This window comes from Urocampus carinirostris, chromosome 15, assembly GCF_059441175.1.
Source record: "Urocampus carinirostris isolate Australia breed hairy pipefish chromosome 15, RoL_Ucar_1.0, whole genome shotgun sequence".
Classification (NCBI taxonomy): Eukaryota; Metazoa; Chordata; class Actinopteri; order Syngnathiformes; family Syngnathidae; genus Urocampus; species Urocampus carinirostris.
The window spans coordinates 30,935,639-30,955,980 of record NC_142363.1 but is presented as its reverse complement, the minus strand read 5'-3'; the positions used below and the strand labels follow the sequence as shown (position 1 = coordinate 30,955,980).

At 42.2% G+C, this 20,342-nt stretch overlaps 3 protein-coding genes across 6 annotated transcripts in view; 1 reads left to right on the top strand and 2 right to left on the bottom strand.

Annotated features, from left to right (window-relative positions):
* kiaa0586 (KIAA0586 ortholog) overlaps window positions 1-18,361 on the bottom strand; it is a 27,837-nt gene extending 9,476 nt beyond the window's left edge. For all 3 annotated transcript variants that reach the window (XR_015852817.1, XM_088353889.1, XM_088353890.1), the window contains exons 1-16: window positions 17,941-18,361; window positions 16,061-16,130; window positions 14,454-14,583; window positions 13,318-13,364; window positions 13,173-13,242; window positions 13,005-13,095; window positions 11,691-11,769; window positions 7,394-7,499; window positions 5,314-5,471; window positions 4,264-4,336; window positions 3,784-3,918; window positions 3,551-3,707; window positions 2,759-2,902; window positions 2,472-2,686; window positions 1,278-1,403; window positions 40-263 (exon numbers count right to left, since the gene is read on the bottom strand). Coding sequence is in view for 2 of the 3 variants with exons in the window: in XM_088353889.1 (XP_088210015.1) it covers window positions 40-263; window positions 1,278-1,403; window positions 2,472-2,686; window positions 2,759-2,902; window positions 3,551-3,707; window positions 3,784-3,918; window positions 4,264-4,336; window positions 5,314-5,471; window positions 7,394-7,499; window positions 11,691-11,769; window positions 13,005-13,095; window positions 13,173-13,242; window positions 13,318-13,364; window positions 14,454-14,583; window positions 16,061-16,130; window positions 17,941-18,112 (1,997 nt within the window). In the remaining variant the exon portion in view is untranslated. The remainder of the gene's footprint in view (window positions 1-39; window positions 264-1,277; window positions 1,404-2,471; window positions 2,687-2,758; window positions 2,903-3,550; window positions 3,708-3,783; window positions 3,919-4,263; window positions 4,337-5,313; window positions 5,472-7,393; window positions 7,500-11,690; window positions 11,770-13,004; window positions 13,096-13,172; window positions 13,243-13,317; window positions 13,365-14,453; window positions 14,584-16,060; window positions 16,131-17,940) is intronic.
* Window positions 7,818-11,346, bottom strand: irf2bpl (interferon regulatory factor 2 binding protein-like). The gene has a single exon (XM_088353892.1). It carries the CDS (start codon window positions 11,231-11,233, stop codon window positions 9,452-9,454), a length of 1,782 nt encoding a protein of 593 aa, XP_088210018.1. The 5' UTR covers window positions 11,234-11,346; the 3' UTR covers window positions 7,818-9,451.
* On the top strand, window positions 18,287-20,342 carry timm9 (translocase of inner mitochondrial membrane 9 homolog). 2 transcript variants are annotated; one of them, XM_088353896.1, is made up of 4 exons: window positions 18,287-18,397; window positions 19,248-19,316; window positions 19,967-20,062; window positions 20,129-20,342. In XM_088353896.1, the coding sequence occupies exons 2-4, from the start codon at window positions 19,278-19,280 to the stop codon at window positions 20,261-20,263; spliced, it is 270 nt and encodes an 89-aa protein (XP_088210022.1). In that variant the 5' UTR covers window positions 18,287-18,397; window positions 19,248-19,277; the 3' UTR covers window positions 20,264-20,342. The 2 variants fall into 2 exon arrangements, with proteins under 2 accessions (XP_088210022.1, XP_088210021.1); XM_088353895.1 differs by lacking the exon at window positions 18,287-18,397 and adding an exon at window positions 18,603-19,023.

Sequence of the window (20,342 nt, the reverse complement as noted above, 5' to 3'; positions counted from 1 at the left end):
GCCCCAGTAAACACATTTCCGGAGCAGCAAGCTTCTCACCATTGCACCATTCGGTCAAGCATGTTGTCATCCAGATATGGAGCGGAAGTGGGCTGGACGATTGGGATCGCTCTGTGTTTCTCAGGCGGGAAGACCGGACCCTGGTACACGACGGCAGGAGGAGATGGACCTCCATCCAAAAGCACTAGTTCCTCACCCAATATAGGGTCCTCCTCTTCAATGGACTCCTGGGATGGTTTGATCTCCTCGCAGACTTCAGGTATCTGGTGGAGGGTCAGTGTCAGTTTCCATTCACAGAGGATCTTTGGGATACGCTGTTCTCGCCTTACGACTTTAACGTGTGGAATTTGATTAATTTTGGACCCTCTTTACAACATTTTCCCATCAACAGCAAATTCTTTTATATACCCAAAAAACGTAAAATTCAATCTTTGAGGTGTTTGTGCATACGATGAGTTATGACTGCTGGTCGACGTCATAAGAAATGCTGGTCTACTATTGCTTTGCGTGACTGCATTACCTCCCATAATGCCTTTCTGTCTCTATTCAGTTCAGAATCTCGTGTTCTTTGTAATGACTTCATAAGTTAGTATGATGCAAAATAAAAAAAGACATTTTGTACAGTATTCATTAGCTATGGTTGCCAAAATTTGCAATGACGCTAAAGTGAGAAGCCAAAATGTAATAACCATGAAAAGAAACATGTGATTATCAGGAAATGCAAAGGAAGTACAAGGATCGCTACCCACGCTATGTTGTATGGCAGTTATCAAACAGCAATTGGGACTAATATTCAAATTAAATCAAAAACATTTTCTAAGAGAATGATAATCGGTGCAAGTGGAAGGTTTAAAGTCAGTTTCCTTTTTTAATCTGCTGTCTCTTCCACCTCTGCATCCACTCGCTACTCCACTGTACCATCTAGTCACGCAACACCAAAGGTTATTAAAACAAACAAAAAACCTTTTTCCTTTGGACTCAGAATCTGTATTTATTCATGAGGTCATTAATCCTGTATGGTGCACATGAGTAGTACTTACTATATACGACTTTGCAACTTCAAGGTTTTTATTAAGGGCAACGGGGGTTCGAAAGGCATTAACTAATTTACATAGTTTCTGTCCTATGCTAAACGGAAATTTTACATTGCGATCCCCACCTCAGAATGGATTATTATCATATCCAAGGTCTTTACTGTATATAATGTTTTATCATTATGGAGAATTAAATAAAGAATAAAATTGATCAGATTTCTGTGCGCTCTCAGGCCTCAGTACCTCATCAGCAACAGACAAGAATTCTGTTCCAGGGAATTGGATGCCCTCATCAGAGTCTTCCTTACTCTTCCTTTCTAACGCTTCGTCAGCGTTCTCTGGCTCCACTTGTTCTTGACATACAGGTGACTGCAGTTCAAAAAGAAAGTAAATTACCGTATTTTCCGCACTATAAGGCGCACCTAAAAGCCTTTATTTTTATCAAAAGCTGAACATGCGCCTTATTTATGGATCAATATTAATTCGCAAAGTCTTGCAACTAACTTGCAGCCGCCGACTAGATTTTCCCCCGAAGGCGAAGTAGTCCGCGGTGTATGCTGGGATTTATTTACCGGCGTTTCATTGGCTAACCAATGTGTCAATCATCATTTGAATGGATCACTATTGGCTAAAGTTATTCGGAGGTCAAGGGGAGGATCCTTTTTATCATTTACAGGCTGGCATTGGCTTAAACGGCAAAACAAAGCCTGCAATTGGCCGAAAAAGATGAATGCGTATAGCACGTGGCTGACGGCATACAGAAAGCATTTTTTTTACTATTTTGTATTTGTAAATATTTTATTCTCCTGGATTTACTACACTCACGAATATAAGAGGACCACTGCTGCACATTATTATGAACACAACGACTTTGGTGAGCTACTCCGGCTATATATATTATCCCTGTATCTTGTTTCAGACTGAACTCGATGTTTCTGTGATAAGCTGTGCAGATAATGGATGGAATGGAGTGTCTATTTTTAAATTAAACTCAATTCCAAGTGTTTATTGTCATATGCACAGTAAAGTTGCGAGCGAAAAAGAAAATAGAAACTAAGGAATGGTTGGCATTTCTTGAATCCCAAGACTTTAACCTTCCGAATGATATTTGAAATGATGCATTTGAGTGACATCGTACGGACACCGCATCCGCACGTGTCTACGACACGTATTTGCTTCTTTGCAAGCTTTGGGAATGTTAAGGGGGTAATAAGTTGGACTGAACTATCTGACTGTTTTGTCGACGTTCCCATTGTAGCGCCTTATAATCCGGTGCGTCTTATGTATGTCAAAAATAGGACCAAAAACTCTTTTTTCGGGGTGCGCCCTATAACCCGGTGCGCCTTATAGTGCGGAAAATACGGTACTCTGATAACTTCTCCAGAATGTTTTGCGATCTGAAATATGAATGCCCTGAAGCTCACACAGTATACTCACAGTAAATCTTTCATCTGGCCTAACCCCCGAATCCACCAGTTCCTTATGATTCTCCATTGTTTCAGGCCGGGAGGAAGGATCTGAGTTTGGAGGTTCTGGTAGGAGGGTCTCTTTTGCTGTGGGTTCTGGTGCAGCATGCTCCTCAGGTGCCATTTGGACCGGAAGTGATGTCACATTCATCTGACACCTGGGGGAGGGTCCTACCCTTGGATGCGCTTTGGATATAATGGGGGGATGTTGAGAAACGTCTTAGGTCAGAATTTCTCTGAATTAAATGCGTGACAAACCTAAAGGGATAGCCGTTACGGGAGAGGGAAACTTGGTGGGGGCCACAGGGTTTTTTGTGGGCTCCACAGCATTCACGTGGAAGGACTGGTGTTGTGCAGGTGCTGGGTGGAGAGGCGGAGGCATGGTAGGTTTGATCATGGCACCTGATAATATGAAAACAATTATGCTTAAAATTCCTCAAGTCAAGTTCAACAAATCTATAAGCGAAAGTATAGCACAGTGTCAAAGCCAGTTTAGCTCTGGTCCATGTGAAAACACATTCTCACAGGGGCTGGACTAGTAGATGAGAGAGAAAGGGAGAAGACAGAGGGGGAGAGACAAAGAGTTGATAAATAGAGAGACTTAATGGCGGTGCAAGAAAGAGAGGAGAGAAAAAGAGAGCATGAAATAGAGTGTAAGAAAGACAGACTGAAAGAAAGAGCAGGGAAAGAGAGAGAAAGAGAAAGACAGAGAGAAATAAAGAGAGAAGGAAATAGAGGGAAAGGAAAGGGAAAGAAAATCAAAGAGGGGAGAAAAGAAAGAGGGATAGAAAAAGGAGATGGAAAGAGGGAATTACATTTTTTTTAAATAAAAAGGAAGAGAGAAAAAGAGATAGTGGAAAAGAAAAAGAAAGGGAAGGAAAAAGAAAGAGCAGGAAAGAGAAAGAGAAAAAGAAAAAGAGAGGGGACGAAAGAAAAAGGGAAAGTGACAAAGAGAGGGGAGGGATAAAGAGAGGAAAGAAAGAAAGGGAAAGACCCCCTGCTGTAGATCGTTTTGACTGTCGTTAAAGTTAAAAACAAATTAAAAAGAACCTTTCCAGTCGTCCACCACAAGGGGGCGTGGCTTGCTGTTGAGTATGGGCTCAAAGCACAGTGCTTGGCTCCTCTTGAGGACGGGTGCCAGGACCTCATGGGTCGATCTCCCATACAGGCGAGACAGGTAGGCCTCTTCGGCCGCTGGCCTGGCCCCCTGTGGCAATGCACACAGTACAGTTTCAACAAAGAAAGGACAAATATGACAAATTGGCACGTAGCAGAAGAGGTACCCGTCCTGGCAAGGTCGATTGGCTTCCGAGTACTCTCCCTGCGGTCGCCCGTTTACTCCCTTTTCCCCTGAATGCGTTGATCGGCCGGGATGGCTGGATGGTTTTGCGATCGGCCGCCTCCTCCTCCATCCTGGCCTGGGAAGGACAGAAATCCCTTTTCTCTCTCACAAAAATCAACTGCTGCAGCTAAACCTATAAAATATTTCGATTTCAAACCTTTCTTGTGAAGCAAAAAGGAAAATTGACCATCTCACCATGATTAAGTTACGGATTTGGTCCATAACGTATCATAAAATAGGCTAAAGGGTTTTCCTACTAGTTTTAAAAAAAAAAAGATCAAATGTTTTATTTCCATCTGCTTGCTTTCATGGAGGATTTAAAATATTTACAATTGAGAAACTGAAATGTAATTGAATGCAAGAAAAAAAAATATTAAAAAATTAAACACGGTACATGTTCATCAAGGGGGGAAATGCACACCTTCACATCCTTGCTGATGAGGTGAATCCACGCGTCCACTGTCCTCTTGATGCGAGCCTGTTCGCTTGATCCACTGCCAAAGTCACATCACAGAAACACAAGGGGAACTAAGATGCACGCCATTGGTCCCACTGTCTGGATCCTAACACATAAGCAACAAGGAGAATGGCCTAGGTTTGCCGGGCATTCTCCTTGGGCGAGGTTGTTGGGGTTGTAAGTGAGCCTAGCTCAAAGTGCCGCTCCCTAAAAAAAAGTCGGAACTCACTTGTCAGAGAAGGACCTGGTGTGACTAACTCACGAGCCGAATAACTCCTCGTGCCCTGCACTTTAAATTATATTGGATTTAGATTTAGATTTGGATTTAGATTAGATTTGCTTTGGGTTTGATTTAGATCACGGTTTAGATTAGATTGAGATTAGATTTGCGAAAATAGATTAGATTAATAAAAAAAAGATTAGATTGGATTAGATTCAGATTAGACTTAGATTAGACAGATTAGATTTGCTTTGGGTTGATTTAGATTGAGGTTCAGTTTAGATTGAGATTAGATTTTGATAGAATCATAGATTAGATTTGGATTATATATGGATTAAACTTGGATTTGATTTAGATTATACTTAGATGAGATCTAGATGAGACTTAGATTTGCTTTGGGTTTGATTTGGATTAAGGTTTAGATTTGATTGAGATTAGATTTTGATAAGATTTAGAGGTTAGGTTTATCTTGTAGATTAGATAGATTTATATTTGATTTGTATTCGATTTACAGTATATTAGATTATAAAGATTTATTTAAAATCTATAGATTTAGAATTTAGATTAGATTCAAATTATATTTGGATCAGATATATTAGCTAAATAAATAGTTAAATAGATTTAAAAGTTTAAAATGAGATTGATTGAGGTTCAATGTTTTTTTGGTGATGGTTTTTGGGCCATTGCTTTAAAGATCAAAATAATCAGCAGTTTAAGAATTGATCATGCAGTAGAGTCAACATTTAGGATTCTTGATACTCTTTGATCCATCCAATTCTTCTCAGACTGCGGACCTGTTAGTCGCCAAAGCTTCCAACTGGCTGTGCAGAACCTCTCCGGTCCGGGCCCTCTCCACAATCTCAAGGTTCTCATCGAGAACTCTTTTCTGCCGCTGAAGCCGGCGGAGAATCTGACGGGCCTCCTCCAATTTGGAGGGCAACAGAAAATGACGCTGCAGACAAAAAGAGAGTACTTATGTGGATCGTGAGATTATTCAGTCAGGGTGTAAGGGGAGTGGAATATTTCAAAATAAAAGAAAAAAAATGGATACGTCCACTGGGTCGTCCAGTTGTCCTACGTAGTAGATTTTTAGATTATTCAGTTTGGTTGCCAGGTCTTTAAGAGTAGGCAGGAGTAGGATATTTTAATGTAATAATTGATGGGAAACGGTCTGCATTTATATAGCCCTTTTCAAGTCACTGAAGACTTCCAAAGCGCTTTACAATGTGCTTCACACTCATTTATTCTCACACACACACACTTATACACCGCTAATAGCGTGAGCCATGCAAGGTTCCTACCTGCTTATCGTGGGCATCAAATATTGTCCCCATTCTCCCTTTATATACTACTACAGAAATACTACAAAATGACTACAAAACAAAATATTAAATTAAGTGTTTTAAAACAGGAACCGAATACTGTATTTCATTTTGCTTTTATTCTGAAAAGAGAAATACAATATAAATACAACAATAAGTCTAGAGTAATATTTAAAGAGAAATGCTACAAAAATATAAATGTGGAAATACTTAAAAAAATAGTTCTAAAGAAATACTACAAATATAACACTACAGTTATACTATCTTACAAAATGCTACCACAGAATTATTCTGACAGAAACACTACATTTAGTATTTGTGCATACGTGCAAAAACAGACAAAAGACAAAAAAAAAACCTTGTGTGTGGTCCCTTCTCAAGGTTTCTTCATTTGCCTCATGTTGAGGTTTTATGTTTTTCCTTGCCCTCAAGTAGGTTTTAGATCAGGGGATGGTGTAATAATAGTATGTAATTTGCAATAATCTGGTCTGTGCAGCCCTTTGAGACTCCTTGAGATAAAGGTTTTATACAAATAAATATGACTTGACTTTACTTGTATTTCTTAGAGATTTTATTCATTGGTTAGTCTACCTGTCCTAGATAGAAGCCTCTGAGATTCTTCAGTTTGGTTGCCAAGTCTTTGGTGTAGGAGTGGGATTTTTAAAAAAAAAGTAATTTTTAAAATAATTTTGAATAGAATAGACTAGTCTTTATTGTCTTTGATGTCAATGTTGTGAAACATGGTACCTGACAAGATTAGAAATGGCACTCCAGGTTGAAACATGTAATATATAGACTTTGAAGATAAATAGGCAAAAAGAATAATAATTACAGCGCATTATTTACATGCACTGAAAAAACATTGATATAATCTAGACTAGAGTCTCCAAGAAGCTCCCGCTAAGAGCACTTGAGTAGCCCTAATCTTTTTCAGAGAATAGCTCACCTGTGATGCGTCAAAGTGATTTTCTAGGGAGTTTAATTTCTTTAATCTTAACGCAGTTGCCTGTGCTTATTCTAACTGTACCTTCAATAATCACAACCTGGTAAAAACAGAACATTGTAACAACACAAGTTGCCATTTTAGAAATGCATTTCAAACTTAACGCGACTCAAAAACTTTAATATATCCCCCTGATTTAGACTTTAAAGCCCAAGTGTGTAATATTTGACCTTTAGATGGCACTTATGTCTAACGGGAACGAAAACCAGTGCCACAGGAAGGAGAAAGACGGCAGACTGGTGGCGACTTCTAGGTAGGGATGTAAAAGAAATACAAATGATTCCACCTATAAGTTTTCATAAAAAAAAAAAACTTTTGGTATGATAGTTTGCATAGAATTCAAATCAATCACTACAAAGAGATACATATTAAACTGTCCCTTCAACTTCTAAGATAAACAAAAAAACTTTGATCTTCTTGTTTTTTTAAAAAGATATCTTATTTTTTAGGACAGGTAAACTAGCCAAAGACTAATTTAGGGTTTATTCCTATGCATTATAAGCTCAAAATTATTTCCAAGTCTCTGTTTCTCCCAAGCTGCATCCTCACCTCCGACTGAACTGGCCCCGCCTCTCTCGTCTGCTCATTGGCTGGCCCCGCCATGCTGTGGTTGCACTTGGTTGTCACGGAAACAGCTCTGGCACGGCGCTCATCCCTACCGGGTGAAAACCATTAAAGCCACAATTACCGGAAATTATATACGATATGTAGTAAGAAAAAAATACAAAAAGGATTATAAATATATATATGTATATTCTTTTATTAATCATGAATGTGTCAGGGTTAAGGATGCAGCTCAAACGGCAGCAGCAAGAAGGAGGGCTGTGTTGCTAGGCGACACATCTGCTGCAGTCTCCCACGGCAAAAGCAGCAGAAAACGCTGACCAAGGAAAAACATGGCGCACACAAGGAGACAAAAGACCCCCCCATTAAATAACATCATCCCGCTCAGTCGTCAATCAAGACACGAAAAAAGGGATGGATGTGGATTTTATTAACACAGCCAAGGCACGTTTACAACAGGTCAGCACAGGAACACAGTCAAACGTCAAGATGTAGAAAAAGGCGTAAAAAGCTGGCTAAAACCTTCAACTGAAAAGTCCAGTCGGCTGAAGGCGACTATAAAAAAATAACAAAGTTCATTTTAGGAGACGTACGTGACCTTGGCCCGACATGCCCAAAGACAAAATATCGGACTTATTATACACCTGTAAAGAAATTATTAACATTTTTCTCATTTTAAATGGATTTTTCCATGTACACTTAACACGCAGAATTTAACCTTATCCTTTTCTGTAAACACCCACTAGATAGCGCCAAAGCCCGGGTCATTAAGAAAGCAGTAACTGGTGTACAGGTTAAGAGGACGCTGACTGCCCCCAATTCGTTTGTTTGTCAGTGCCAAAGGGGTGCAATTCAGTAAATAGATTAAATTGTATTTTTTGAATGAACAAATCTGCGTGTGCAGATGTACCTTGCACCACAGCGCCACCTTTCTTTGGTACGCAGGGAGCACGGCAGCAGACAGAACCTTACAGAGACTCGTCAACAAAGCTCGGCAAATCATCGGCTGCTCCTTGCCTAGTTTGGAGGACGTTGCTGGTATTGCAAATTCTAGTTTAACTGTTAAAATATTTGCTTTGATGAATACAAACCACATCATGATGTTAACATGAGTCAGTATCACTGAATTTCTGTGGCATTTAATCTAATTCACATTTCAAACTTTATTTTCTCATTGATAAGTTTATTCTGTTTTTAATACTGGACACCTGCCAAAGAGATTTCTTGGGATACTACTTTGTTATTTGGTGTTCTGACATCAGTCAAAATCCGCCATTTATGTTGCTGTTATTTGATTTCCGCACTCTTTAGAGTGAATCTGCTTTGTAAGCTATCCTAGGTTAAAAAGAAAGGTCTCAGGGAATGGACTCTAGAACGGCTTGCAATTCCTTGACTGAAGACTTCTAGTCCTGTCCTCAATGCAAGTTCAAATGTCAATGTCTTCTCTCTTTATCTTGAGTGTCTACTTAAGTGTACAATTATTACTCATTTCAAAGTTAAGCTAAACTAGTGGTTCTCAAATAGTGGGCTCACTCAAGAGGGGGGCACGTTGGAGTTTTTAAATTTTGTTTTATCTATAACGGTCCGAAAATAAAGTGCAACTGCACCTCCACTACACTAGGGGAGGTAGCACTCTGACTTGGGGAGGGGAGGACAGAAAAGAACTGAGAAGCACTGAGCTAAACAGAGGTTTTAGCCCAACACAAACAATATTCAGAATATCTCATTTCAGCTTGAACCCATCCCACAAAACTTTTGGAAGTTCTCACAAATTCGCAGCTTTTACGCTTATTGGATTGCTTTGGCGCCAAATGTTGGAGTGGACAGGCAATTTTTGAAAAAAACTTGAAGAATGGGGGGGAATTATTTGCCGTTTTTTTTAGGTGTGACTGCATCCTTCACAATTACGCTGCAAAAGACTGCTATAGACGTCAAAGACCCATTTTAACTAGGATACCATTCACGGCTATAGATATCAAGGATCCATTTGATAGAGCCATTGATGTCGATAAACACGTCCCTTATAACAAGACTGGGAGTGTTTTAAGGGTCCCTTTCCTTCTTGACTTTGACGTCCCCCGCCAGGATGGTGGCAATTTCCCCCTGCATAAAGGCCCAGGGCACACTGGAACCCACCAATGGGCACTTGTCCCCACTGGGGCAGTACACCTCTGCGGAAGCGCCCTGGGCCTTGATGCTGTCCCGGGAGCACGGAAAGCAGAATTTGTGGTGGGCAGCGGACGGACACTGGACAAAGTGAGTGTCCTCCAGGCGCTCGTGGCACAGTGTGCAGCAAAGTGGGCCGCTGGTGGCGGCGTTTATCGGCTCTGCGCTGCCGCTCGTGGGGTCTTCGCTGCGGGAAGAGGGACCCCGCTGGCCACCCACTGGCGAAGCAGGCCCGCTACTGGAATTGACTGAATCCCTGTCCTTGTTCGGGGACGATGCGTGTCCGACTGTGTCCGGGACTGACATGAGCGCCGATTCAGAAGACTCAGATGGGGTGGACCGGCCGGGGGTGGGGCCTAAAGAGTTGCCAGCGTAGGATAGTTTGAGGGCTTCGGCTTGGTTGCTGATCCACTGCCGGTGTTGCTCATCCATCGGTTTTGGACCGCTCTCAGATGAATCTGGTTCTGGGGAGGACTTCCTCTTCCTGGAACTGCTTCGGGACCCACTCGGAGCATGGCCCCGTGCGGTAGGCAGCAGGGAAGTGGGCAAGTGCGGATGGGTGCTGTCGATGTGGGGTTGCGGCAGCATGTCTGTCCCCACGCAGTCTTTGAAGACCCGCAGAGGTTCTGGTAACAAATCGCCCAGTAGACGCCAGTCCCCAGAACCGTGTTTCTTCTCGTACTCCAGGTACTTGAACCCAGATGACAGACCTCGGCCCAAGTCCTTCATGCAGTCTTGGTACATCTGCTTGGCCACCCCCGAGGCACTGGAAAACACGTTCCCGGAACCGCTCGGGTACTCGATAAAGATCTTCAACTCGTAATCAACACCGGGTTTGGAAACTGCGTCAAAGGCAAACACACGGCCGACCAGGCCGTGGTCCTTCTTGAAGCGGACCTCAAAAGGGGTACACCCAGACAGGGTGACCAGGGTGTTTCGAACGCTCTTCGGTTTGCTGGCCCAGTCCTCCTGTCGGTTCCGTAGGCTTTCGCTCAACTCGCTCAGTGTCTCTGCGTTTCTCTGCTTGTCTTTCATCTCCCGGTCCTGCTCCATCACCGTCAGCGTGGACGGTCGCTTCCCGGCGATCTCGCTCAGACACACCGGCCCGAGCGAGGACCCCTGCGATGCGGTTCTACTCCCCATGCCCTGTGCACCTGGCCCGTTCAGCGCAGTCTGCGGCAGCAGGTTGGGCGGCACGTTAACGAGTCCTGGGGTCAACACCAGACCCCCGTGATTCCTGCTTCTGGAGTTTGGGCTGTGCCGGTTCAGCTCCGGCGGTCCGTCGTCCGTTTTAAATCCGTTTGTACCGCCGAGACCGTTCGGAAGCCTGCCTTGATAGTCCACCCTGACGCGGTTGTCAGCCCCAAGCATCGAGTACCGTTCCAAATTGGGCTGCTGGGACTTCCTATGCGTGTCGGCGGGAAGCTGGCTGAGGATCTCCTTCCCGCTTTTGGGCTCTTGCAAGCCGTGAGTCCGTCTGAGATGGCGGGCCGTCTCGATGGCAAACTCCATCCGATCCGCTCCCTCGTAGTTGACGCAGCCGCGACACACGGGCTCGCTGAAGTCCCAGATCATGGCCCAGGACATGCGGGGCAGATCACAAAGATAACAGGATTGTCTACGTGCCAAAGACGGCACGGGCTGTGGAGGGGAAGACATGACCTGTCCCTGGGCCGTCTTCCTCTCTGCTGCCTCCGCCGAGCGCTCAGAAAAAATGTGAGAGGAGAGTGCAGATTGCGAGAGATCCCTCCTTTTTTCTTTCTATATCAGGCTGCTGCAGAGCGGGAGGAGGGCGGGGCTCAGCTGCATCATGCTGAGGAATCCGAAAAACAAGCGCACACATACACAAAGGACCTCCCCACTCCCCGACCCAGTGGCATGGCACATGGTCATGAGTGACATCACTCCCCCTCCCCCACCGGCACGTGCAGACAAAGCATTTTATGACAGACGTAGAGACGCGCATTAAAAAAAAAAAAAAAAAAAAACACACACACACTCTCGTGCACACAATAGAAATGTAGATGTGTTTCCATGGAGACATGTATGCAAATTGGCAGAATTTATAATCAGATGCGGATGCCCTCGGAGGAAAAGACACAAACAAAACACAAACCTGGTGTGATTGGTGTGTGTTGCCACGGTGACCGGGTCCGTCCCCATGCTCGTCTTCGCTGACGTAGGGATAATGGACCCTAATTAAAAATAACACATAAACAGACAATAGGATGACTGGGTCCGACCCCCGCAACCCATAGCTACTAAAAATAGCAGGTGCCTTGTTTCCATGGCAACCACTCTTATCCCACTAGGCCACAGGTGTCAAAGCCAGGTTTTGGAGGGATGGAGACACGCATGGATTGTAGCTTTGCCCAACCTCTCAGAGTACATAGGATTCAAATGGTCGGGATATTTAGCAGCAACATCTTGCATGAGATCTGATCATTTGATTTAGGAGTGATGGAGGAGGGAATCCTCTGAAAAATAATTGCCAATCGACGTGCCATGCATGTTTTATGGTGCGTGGGATAAAACCAAAGTACTCTGAGAAAACCCACTCAGACACAAAGAGAACATGCAAACTCCAGAGGGAGGCGGGTAGCTGGAATCGAGCCCAGGAATTCTGATCTGTGAGGCTGGTGTGCTAACCAGTCATCCACTGTGCCTCTCCCATAATATTCATATAAACAGGCAATCTCAAAGATAAGTTTTGCTTCAAAATACATTACATCTTAAGCAACACAGTAGTGTAGAGCTGAACGATTTTGGGGAAAAAAAAAACTAATTGAAATGACCACTATTGCAATTTCGATGCGGTTTAAAATTTTAAAAGAAAATTCCTCTTCAGTGCTTTTTTTTTTTTTTGTAAATACGTAACCTTCCTATTATCCTCGGGCCAAAAATCACATGTTGTTAAAAACCCAGAAAAATCCCCATTAATAATATTTTATTCAAACTTTAAATGATCTTTTTCTATATTGCTCCCAACTGTAGACAATGTAAGCTGCATAAAAAAGTACAAAAATTGTCCTTAAAATGAAGACAACACGGGGGTTAATCATATTGACATGCTTTATTTTAAAAAAAAAAACAGCGCCCTCTTCTGGGGATGCTTTGTTAGTGTATCTGTTTGCTCACACAAAGCCCAAACTGCAGCGTGTTGAAATTGCACAATCGCACTACGTCACATCGCAATATCGATTAGATTCTGTGTATTGTGCAGTCCTACGACACACTAATTACTGTCTGGAAATAGCGCCCATTGTCATATGGTGTTCCACAGGGCTCTAGGTTGAGACCCCTATTGTTTGTATGTTTTGGACTCTAAGATATGGATCTGTTCATTTGATTTTTATTTCAGTCCCACTCTAGAAATTTTAATGAAAATAATCCCGTCAGTTCATTCATAGCCACATCTATGTGTGCATACCAGCAGTGTCCACAGGCTGAACCGTAGGTGGCGCAGAATCCGAGGGTACGTAGTTCTTGACGAAATTGAGAGCCGACTCCAGCAACTGATTCTGTGGAGAGAATGGCGACGTATAAAATTAACTGCGCTGCGCAAACTAGGTGGTCAACCACTGAGGTTTTTACTCACTTGTAGCTCAATCTGTCGATGATGGAGCATGTCCGTCCTGTTAAGAACCTGCCCACTGGCATTCCCCGTCCTGGGTTTGGATCGGGGAGACGAGTGGAAACGCGAGTCAAGTCACAGTCAAGTTTTGCAAAGCATAAACGTGTACCTGTCAATAGAGTCCACCTGCTGACACGCTCCTGACGACGTGCAAGCCTGCAGACAAATATAAACACACATGCACGATCCACAATGAAATTCCTAAATCTCAAAAGGCTAATCAATCTTTGTTCTTAAATTATATAATACAAATAGCGGTTTCAATGATTTTTGTTCATTTGAACATGGCATATGTATCTACAACACAGATTCAAATCGACATAGAATATTGTATACTACAACAAAAAGTAATATTTTAAAATTATTATGATTACCGATAGCACAAAACGCTACCTGTTTGATAGGCATTTGTAAAATAGCATCTTCAGTTATTACATCGTCATTACCATGTTAGTACCAAATTTCAATTACAAGAAATAGGCTTAAAATAGGTTCTGTCAATGACAAAAAACATCTGCCTTGTGTAAGGGCACTGATGGATTCGCATTTACACATTGTAGGTTCTTTTTCAAAAAGAAATTGGAGATAATAAATAATCATGTCTTTCAAGGCACTGATTTCAATAACTTCAAATGCCAAGTAGAAATCAAAAATCTGAGAAAATTACAATGACTCATCACTGATGAGCTTTTTTCCTGAATCAATCCGCAGGCTACTCCGGTGTTAAATTCAGCTTCCTTCAATTTGAATTTCTACCCCTGTATGTTATTTTTAAGCTAATTTAAAATCAAGGGTGGGATTAAAATTCCATGTTCATCGATCCTCAGGTCAGCCCTTAGATTTCAAACCACTCGGGAGAGGACATGCACACTTACAAAGAGGCGCATCATGTAACTGCACACCAAGACACTCATCCGAAAACAACAAAGACATTTACTGTACACAAAAAGCAATGCGCACAAAGATACACACAGTCACACACACACACACACACACACACGCGTATCCCCAATGGGAGCGGGTGGTGAGGGTAGATTTGTATGCACAATAGCGATCGTACAAGTGCAGAGACAAGGACACGCACACGGACACATGACACACCCACTCACGTACACAAAGAAACACAAACACACATACAGCCATGTGCACACTCAGGTACACACGACACGAATACACTCCCACACAGAAGAACACGCACACACACACAGTTGTTTTTATTTGTTCCACATTTTTTGCGGCTGTGACCTCTTTGTCGTCTTCTTCAAACAGCGGTTGCGGCTCCTTGTGTTCACCTGCAGCACAGTGGGAGCCGCTAGGGTGCTGAGGCTCTAAAAGCTGAACTTTCAAGTCCCGCCTCTGGGGGGCACTATTTGCCCTGAAAAACAAATTTGAAAATACATTGAGTGTGAAAAAAAACAGAGAAACAAGCCATATTGTATATTACATGAATATGAAACAATCACGACATTTTATTTTAAAATAAATCATTTTTAGTCAACAGTGGTTTAAGGTAAAGCGCTTGTCTTGGGACAGGGAGGTCGCAGGTTCGATTCTCGGCTCATCAGATAAACGTTGAAGTGTCCTTGGGAAAGACACTGAACCCCTAATGCCCCAGATAAGCAGGTAGGAGCCTTGCATGGCTGAATCTGCACTTAAACCATGTATGCAGACCCTTTATGACAATATTATAATGGTTTTGCAGTCATTTATTAAAAACGGTCCTCTCTACTCCTATAAAGAGTTCATTGAAATATAAAACTTCGGTGTTTTACCTAGTGACTATGCAAAAATCTTGGGAGAAATATCTCCTGGTATCTGAGAGTATTCAAATATCTGAATGCTGAGGAATCTTTGCAAATTTTTAGACCATATGTGGATACCAATATGATTGGGAAAATCTGCTTAGCAGGTAACTGTTATCAAAGAAGAGGATTTATTTGATCACTGTTTAAAAGGGGAAATGTGACTGTTCCATTCCATGTCATTCTGGATGTAATATGTTCAATTGTTTGATTGGAAAACAATCTTGTTTCTACCCAAATGGTGTCCGCAACTTGAAATAGTGTTGTTCTCTTCTACTCCTTAAAGTCATGATCGCAGCCTCAGTCAGCTTATTACTTCTTCTTTTTTTCATCTTTTTGTGGGTTTGGGTTGGCGTTTGAGCTGTATTTGAAACAAGCCTTTTCTTATTTTCACCATTTTTAGGCTACACTAACAAAAACACAGAGGACGAGAATGAAGTACCTCTCCACCCCTCCTTCCTCCTGCTTTTCCAGCTTCCTAGTCCCGGAACAACAGTGCTAAAAGTAAGATAAAACTAGATATTTTAAATGTACATTTTTCTGCTGTCTCTAAAACTGTAAGACTTTTATTTTGGCACTGCTCCTTGGTGAAAGATTTCTGGTCTGAAATCTGTAATTGTATAGATAAGATTGACACCGAGTTCATACTATTTGAGAATGATATTATCCTTGGAATATATAACTCCAAGACATTTAAATTAAAGCCAAAAGAAACCTCTAATGCCTATCGTATTGTAGCTGAATTCTACATTATCAAGTGTATATGTACGGGTAGAAAAATCTATTTCAATGCCTTTCAATGTGAAGTAATACAATATAATTTGTTCATAAGCTTTCCTGCAACCAGGCCGCTATTCAAACTGATAATATCTGAAAACATTTTGGTATTTTAAGCAACTTACCAGTTTCCCCCTTGGCATGTTTGTTTATTTATATTTTCTTGTAATTTGGATTGTTTTTACAATTTTGTAACGCAATTTGAAGTGTATATATATATGTTTTTTCCAATAAGCATTCAAGAAAGAGAAAGGCTTCTGTTGCATTGCTCACCGCTGCTTGAGGGCTGCAAGAACAGCCACTCGAGACCCTGCCTCAAAATGGGAAGTCAGGAGGTCAGGACCTGGAAGCATGAAAATGTTAAGTCAAGTCAAGTTTATTTGTGACACCCTTAATCACAAAGTGTCTCAAAGGGCTACACAGACCAGATTGTTGAAAACCACAGACTATTATGACACCATTCCCTGTTCTAAAACCTACATGAGGGCAAATAATACACATTTTATTTATATCAATATAATGTTAAACATCAGGTTTCGGGGAAGGAAGTAACACGACAGAACAGATTTTTAATCTGCGCATCTAACGTGAGAAGTTTCAACAACACTAGAGAAACCACTCTCGTGTTTTTGTTGATTTCAAGAAGGCATTTGACAGAGTATGGCAAGCCGCTTTATGAGCCCTCATGCGGAAGTACATGGGCCAGAAACTAGTTCAGACCATTGAACAACTCTATGCCAATGCTAACAGTGCAGTACTGATCAATGGTACTATTGGAACGTGGTTTCAATTCAAGTCGAGTTATGTTTATTTGTATAGGTTTCAAACCACAGCTGGTGTAAAACAAAGCTGCATTCTCTCTCCAACTTAATTCAACATCTTCCTGGAGAGGATCATGTCCGAAGCTCTGGAGCGACATGAAGGTACAGTCAGTATTAGGGGACACAACATCACTAACTGCCATTGCGCTGATGTCAGTAGACGAAAAGGAACTGAGAGATCTGATCAATGGCCTGGACAAAGCATCAAGGTAGTATGGGATGGTAATCAGCACAGAAAAAAAACAAAATTAATAACCAACACTGTCCAAGGTATCACCACAAACATCACCATCAACCACAGACAGTTGGAATTGGTCACCAGATTTAAACATCTTGGAGCTGTCATATCAGAAGAGGGATCAGAACCAGAATCCATTGCCTGGATAGTTCAAACCACAGTTGCACTTACCAGACTCAAACCCATCTGGAGGGACAAGAACAAAGCAGTGAAATCAAAGATCAGACACATGCAAGTGCTGGTTACTTCCATCTTCCTCGATGCTTGTGAGACATGGACTCTCACACAAAACTGGAAAAGAAAATCTAGGCCTTGGAGATAATAATAATAATAATAATAATTTCCTTGTATTGTCATTCTGTGTAACAATGTACACAGAACGAAATGTCGATTGCACCTGACCCGTTGTAGCGAGCAGATGCAGCCGCAGCCAACAGAGGGCGCCGCCGACCACTTTTTAGGTCTTAGGAATGACTCGGCCGGGGCGCGAACCACCGACCTCCCAGTCTCAAAGCGGGCGCCTTACCATCTAGGCTACTGAGCTGGTATGCAATGTTACTGGAAACTTTTACGCAATAGCTACTTAGCTGACAAACGAAACGGTGCCCAACATTAGCAAAGGGAACATTGGTTCCTACCAAGAACTGTGGTCAACCATGAGCAGACTGAAACTGCTGTGGTATGGTCACAAGATCATCAGGCCTGGCCAAGATAATTCTCCAGGGCACAGTCCAAGGGTGGACAAAGAGAGGAAGCCCGAAAAAGAACTGGGCTGACAGCATCAAGGAATGGACTGTTGCTAACTTTGCCATGACCCTAAAAACAGGCCAAGAACTGTCAACAGTGGAGAAAGCTGTCCAGAGCTGCGTCCCCATTAGTGTCCTGACGACCCATTCGGTTAAGGGATCCGGGAATATTTAACAACACATTTTAAATCCAGGGGAATGATTAAGACTAGCTCCAAGTATCCATTGCATTAAGAATCTATCCATTCTTAATTTTGTATAGCAATCAATAATTTGATTTACATCCCCCCTGCTGGACTAGTCATGTAATAACAAGCATAAAACACGTGTGCGTGACGTCACTCTCACCAAGGTGCGAACCACTCGTCCGACAAGAAGCTCCTCCGCGGGGTTTACATCCGAATTTTCCGCGTCCACTTCGCAAGTGATCGCCACAGCCATTTTGGGGTTTGAATCGAGAAGAACCAGAACTAGGATTACCCCTGGCCGAAATCCGTGCCCGACTCGTGCCCACACTCATCGCCGACGCGAGTTACGACGCGACTGACTTCCGCTAGACTGACTTTAAAGTTCCCGCTCGAAATGTCGAGACTTATGGGCGTCGCGACGACGAACGTTGAAATAAAGACACATTTGCTTCCATAAAATGAGTTTCCAACGTTTCTTGGGAATTCAAGCAACAGTTTGAACGGTAAAAAAACACGAAACAACTCAAGTGCTAATCTAAAGTGTAACAGGAGAGTGCTGCCACAAACAAACTTTACTTCCTGTTTCCGTTTTGGGCATATGCTGCGTTCAATAAGAGGTGGAAATTCCGCCTCTATACCAATGAACTACCACCTGAACAATTCATGAGGTGTGCGACCAAGTATAGTTTGAACGATGATTATCATACATTTATTTTGTCCTCTGGTTAATTTGATGTGTTTTACTGACAGAATTAGTCATTGTACTGTTTGCATTCAAATGAATCATAAATCCGGACTACCCCTATTCACTAAATGCACCGTTTAAACATCTCCCCGAGGAAGACGCAATTGTTAATCAACAGATATGAATTTAAAAAATACACACATTTAGCATTTTATTCCTCCAGGGTTGTAATATATTTTATTTTAATAGATTGAAGATACTATCAACAATGTTAATGATATGGAACGTATAGGTGCCCTTTAGCTTCCACCCGGTAGAATTTTTCGGTGGCGCAGAATTTACCGTACGGGTTGGAAGTGATGCCTTTCTCTCATTTCATGAACAATCTCTCTATTTTGTGACTCTGCAATAGGTATTTCATATGAATACGTTTAAACCTAAATTGTAAACGAAACTTCAACGTCTGTCATATTTTATTTGAATTTAAACATATTTAAAAAAACGTTCATTTCCACATCCGGTCCGTCCCATCGCCCTTCAACCAAGCCTTGGATTACGGTAAATAGTGAAAACAAAACAATCTACCAACTTTCATAAAGATGAAACAAAAACATCTGTGTAATTGAATGTATAATCTGAAACCCTTAATTATTTGTTGTTTCTGGCTCTTTGCATTCGTATTTACACTGTTGTAACCCTGTCTGCAAAAATATTGTTGACAATCTTAATTATAATGTCAGCAGCCCATTGAAAACTGAGAACAATGTCTTTCTTTTTACTAGCTCGTGTCAAAAGCTCATTCATCGTTCCACATGGCGGTTCAGGTGTCCGAGTCTGACCAGATCAAACAGGTAAAGAAGCATTTTTACACTACAGTGCTGCTCAATTATTCTCTATCACGGTCCCCCTCAGAAGAAGAAATCCTCTTGTGCCCCTCCAAGATCGATTTCATTTTTAATTGATCGCATATTGGTGGGGACGAAACAAAGATTGCTCAATGTTGATAGCCACCTCCACCCAAGCCAGATCTATGCCTTTTGGCACATTTTTTTGCTGAAGAACTCAAGAGTCTTAGCGTGATTGGGTTGTAATGTTATTAAGTCACAGCTTCATTTATTTGACTTTGTGCTGTCCGCTGCCAAGTTTGTCAACATAGCAAGCAAAGCAATCTTTGCTCTTCTCCCTTCAAGGTCACAGTGAAGTGCTATAGGATAAGACCTTCGTCTATTTGCCCATCTCTGCAACAGTGTATAAAAAAATGTCATGGGGTTACTTGCAGGCCTGCTACACTTAGCGTTTACACTTCATATTCAGTGCTTAATGCTCTGCGTGGAGGCTAAATGTAAACTAAACACTCCACAGCTCCTTAGTGCAGAGGTTTGATTGCACTTTATTCAGAGAAAGTTTAAGAAAAAAGAACTTCCCCTCAGACAGAATGTCCCACTAATTGAGAACCACTGCACTCAAGTGTGAAAAGATGCAACATTGTTTCCTGTTTCAGTTTAAGGAGTTCCTCGGGACGTACAACAAACTGACAGAAAATTGCTTCATGGACTGCGTCAAAGATTTCACCAGCCGGGATGTCCGGCCGGAGGAGGTACTTTTCAAAGTTCTGATGTTGTCTAGGTAGCATCATCACGGGATCCTACGGGTTTGTTTTCAGTCCAGCTGTTCCGAGTCGTGCCTCCAGAAGTACCTGAAGATGACGCAGCGGATCTCCATGCGCTTCCAGGAGTACCACATCCAGCAGAACGAAGCGCTGGCTGCAAAAGCCGGTCTGCTGGCGCAACCCAGATGAGATTACTGCCCGTGGAGGATTTTGTTTTGTAATATCAACAATAAAATGGGTGTCAGGTGTACTTACTTGGTTCAAAAGA

What these genes read in the sequence shown, in the direction of transcription:
- irf2bpl (XM_088353892.1), bottom strand. Translation starts at nt 11,233, where the DNA reads ATGTCTTCCCCTCCACAGCCCGTGCCGTCTTTGGCACGTAGACAATCC.
- timm9 (XM_088353896.1), top strand. Translation starts at nt 19,278, where the DNA reads ATGGCGGTTCAGGTGTCCGAGTCTGACCAGATCAAACAG. An exon ending in AGTCTGACCAGATCAAACAG is followed by an intron (nt 19,317 to 19,966) that starts GTAAAGAAGCAT and finishes TTCCTGTTTCAG; the next exon opens with TTTAAGGAGTTCCTCGGGAC. An exon ending in GGGATGTCCGGCCGGAGGAG is followed by an intron (nt 20,063 to 20,128) that starts GTACTTTTCAAA and finishes GTTTGTTTTCAG; the next exon opens with TCCAGCTGTTCCGAGTCGTG.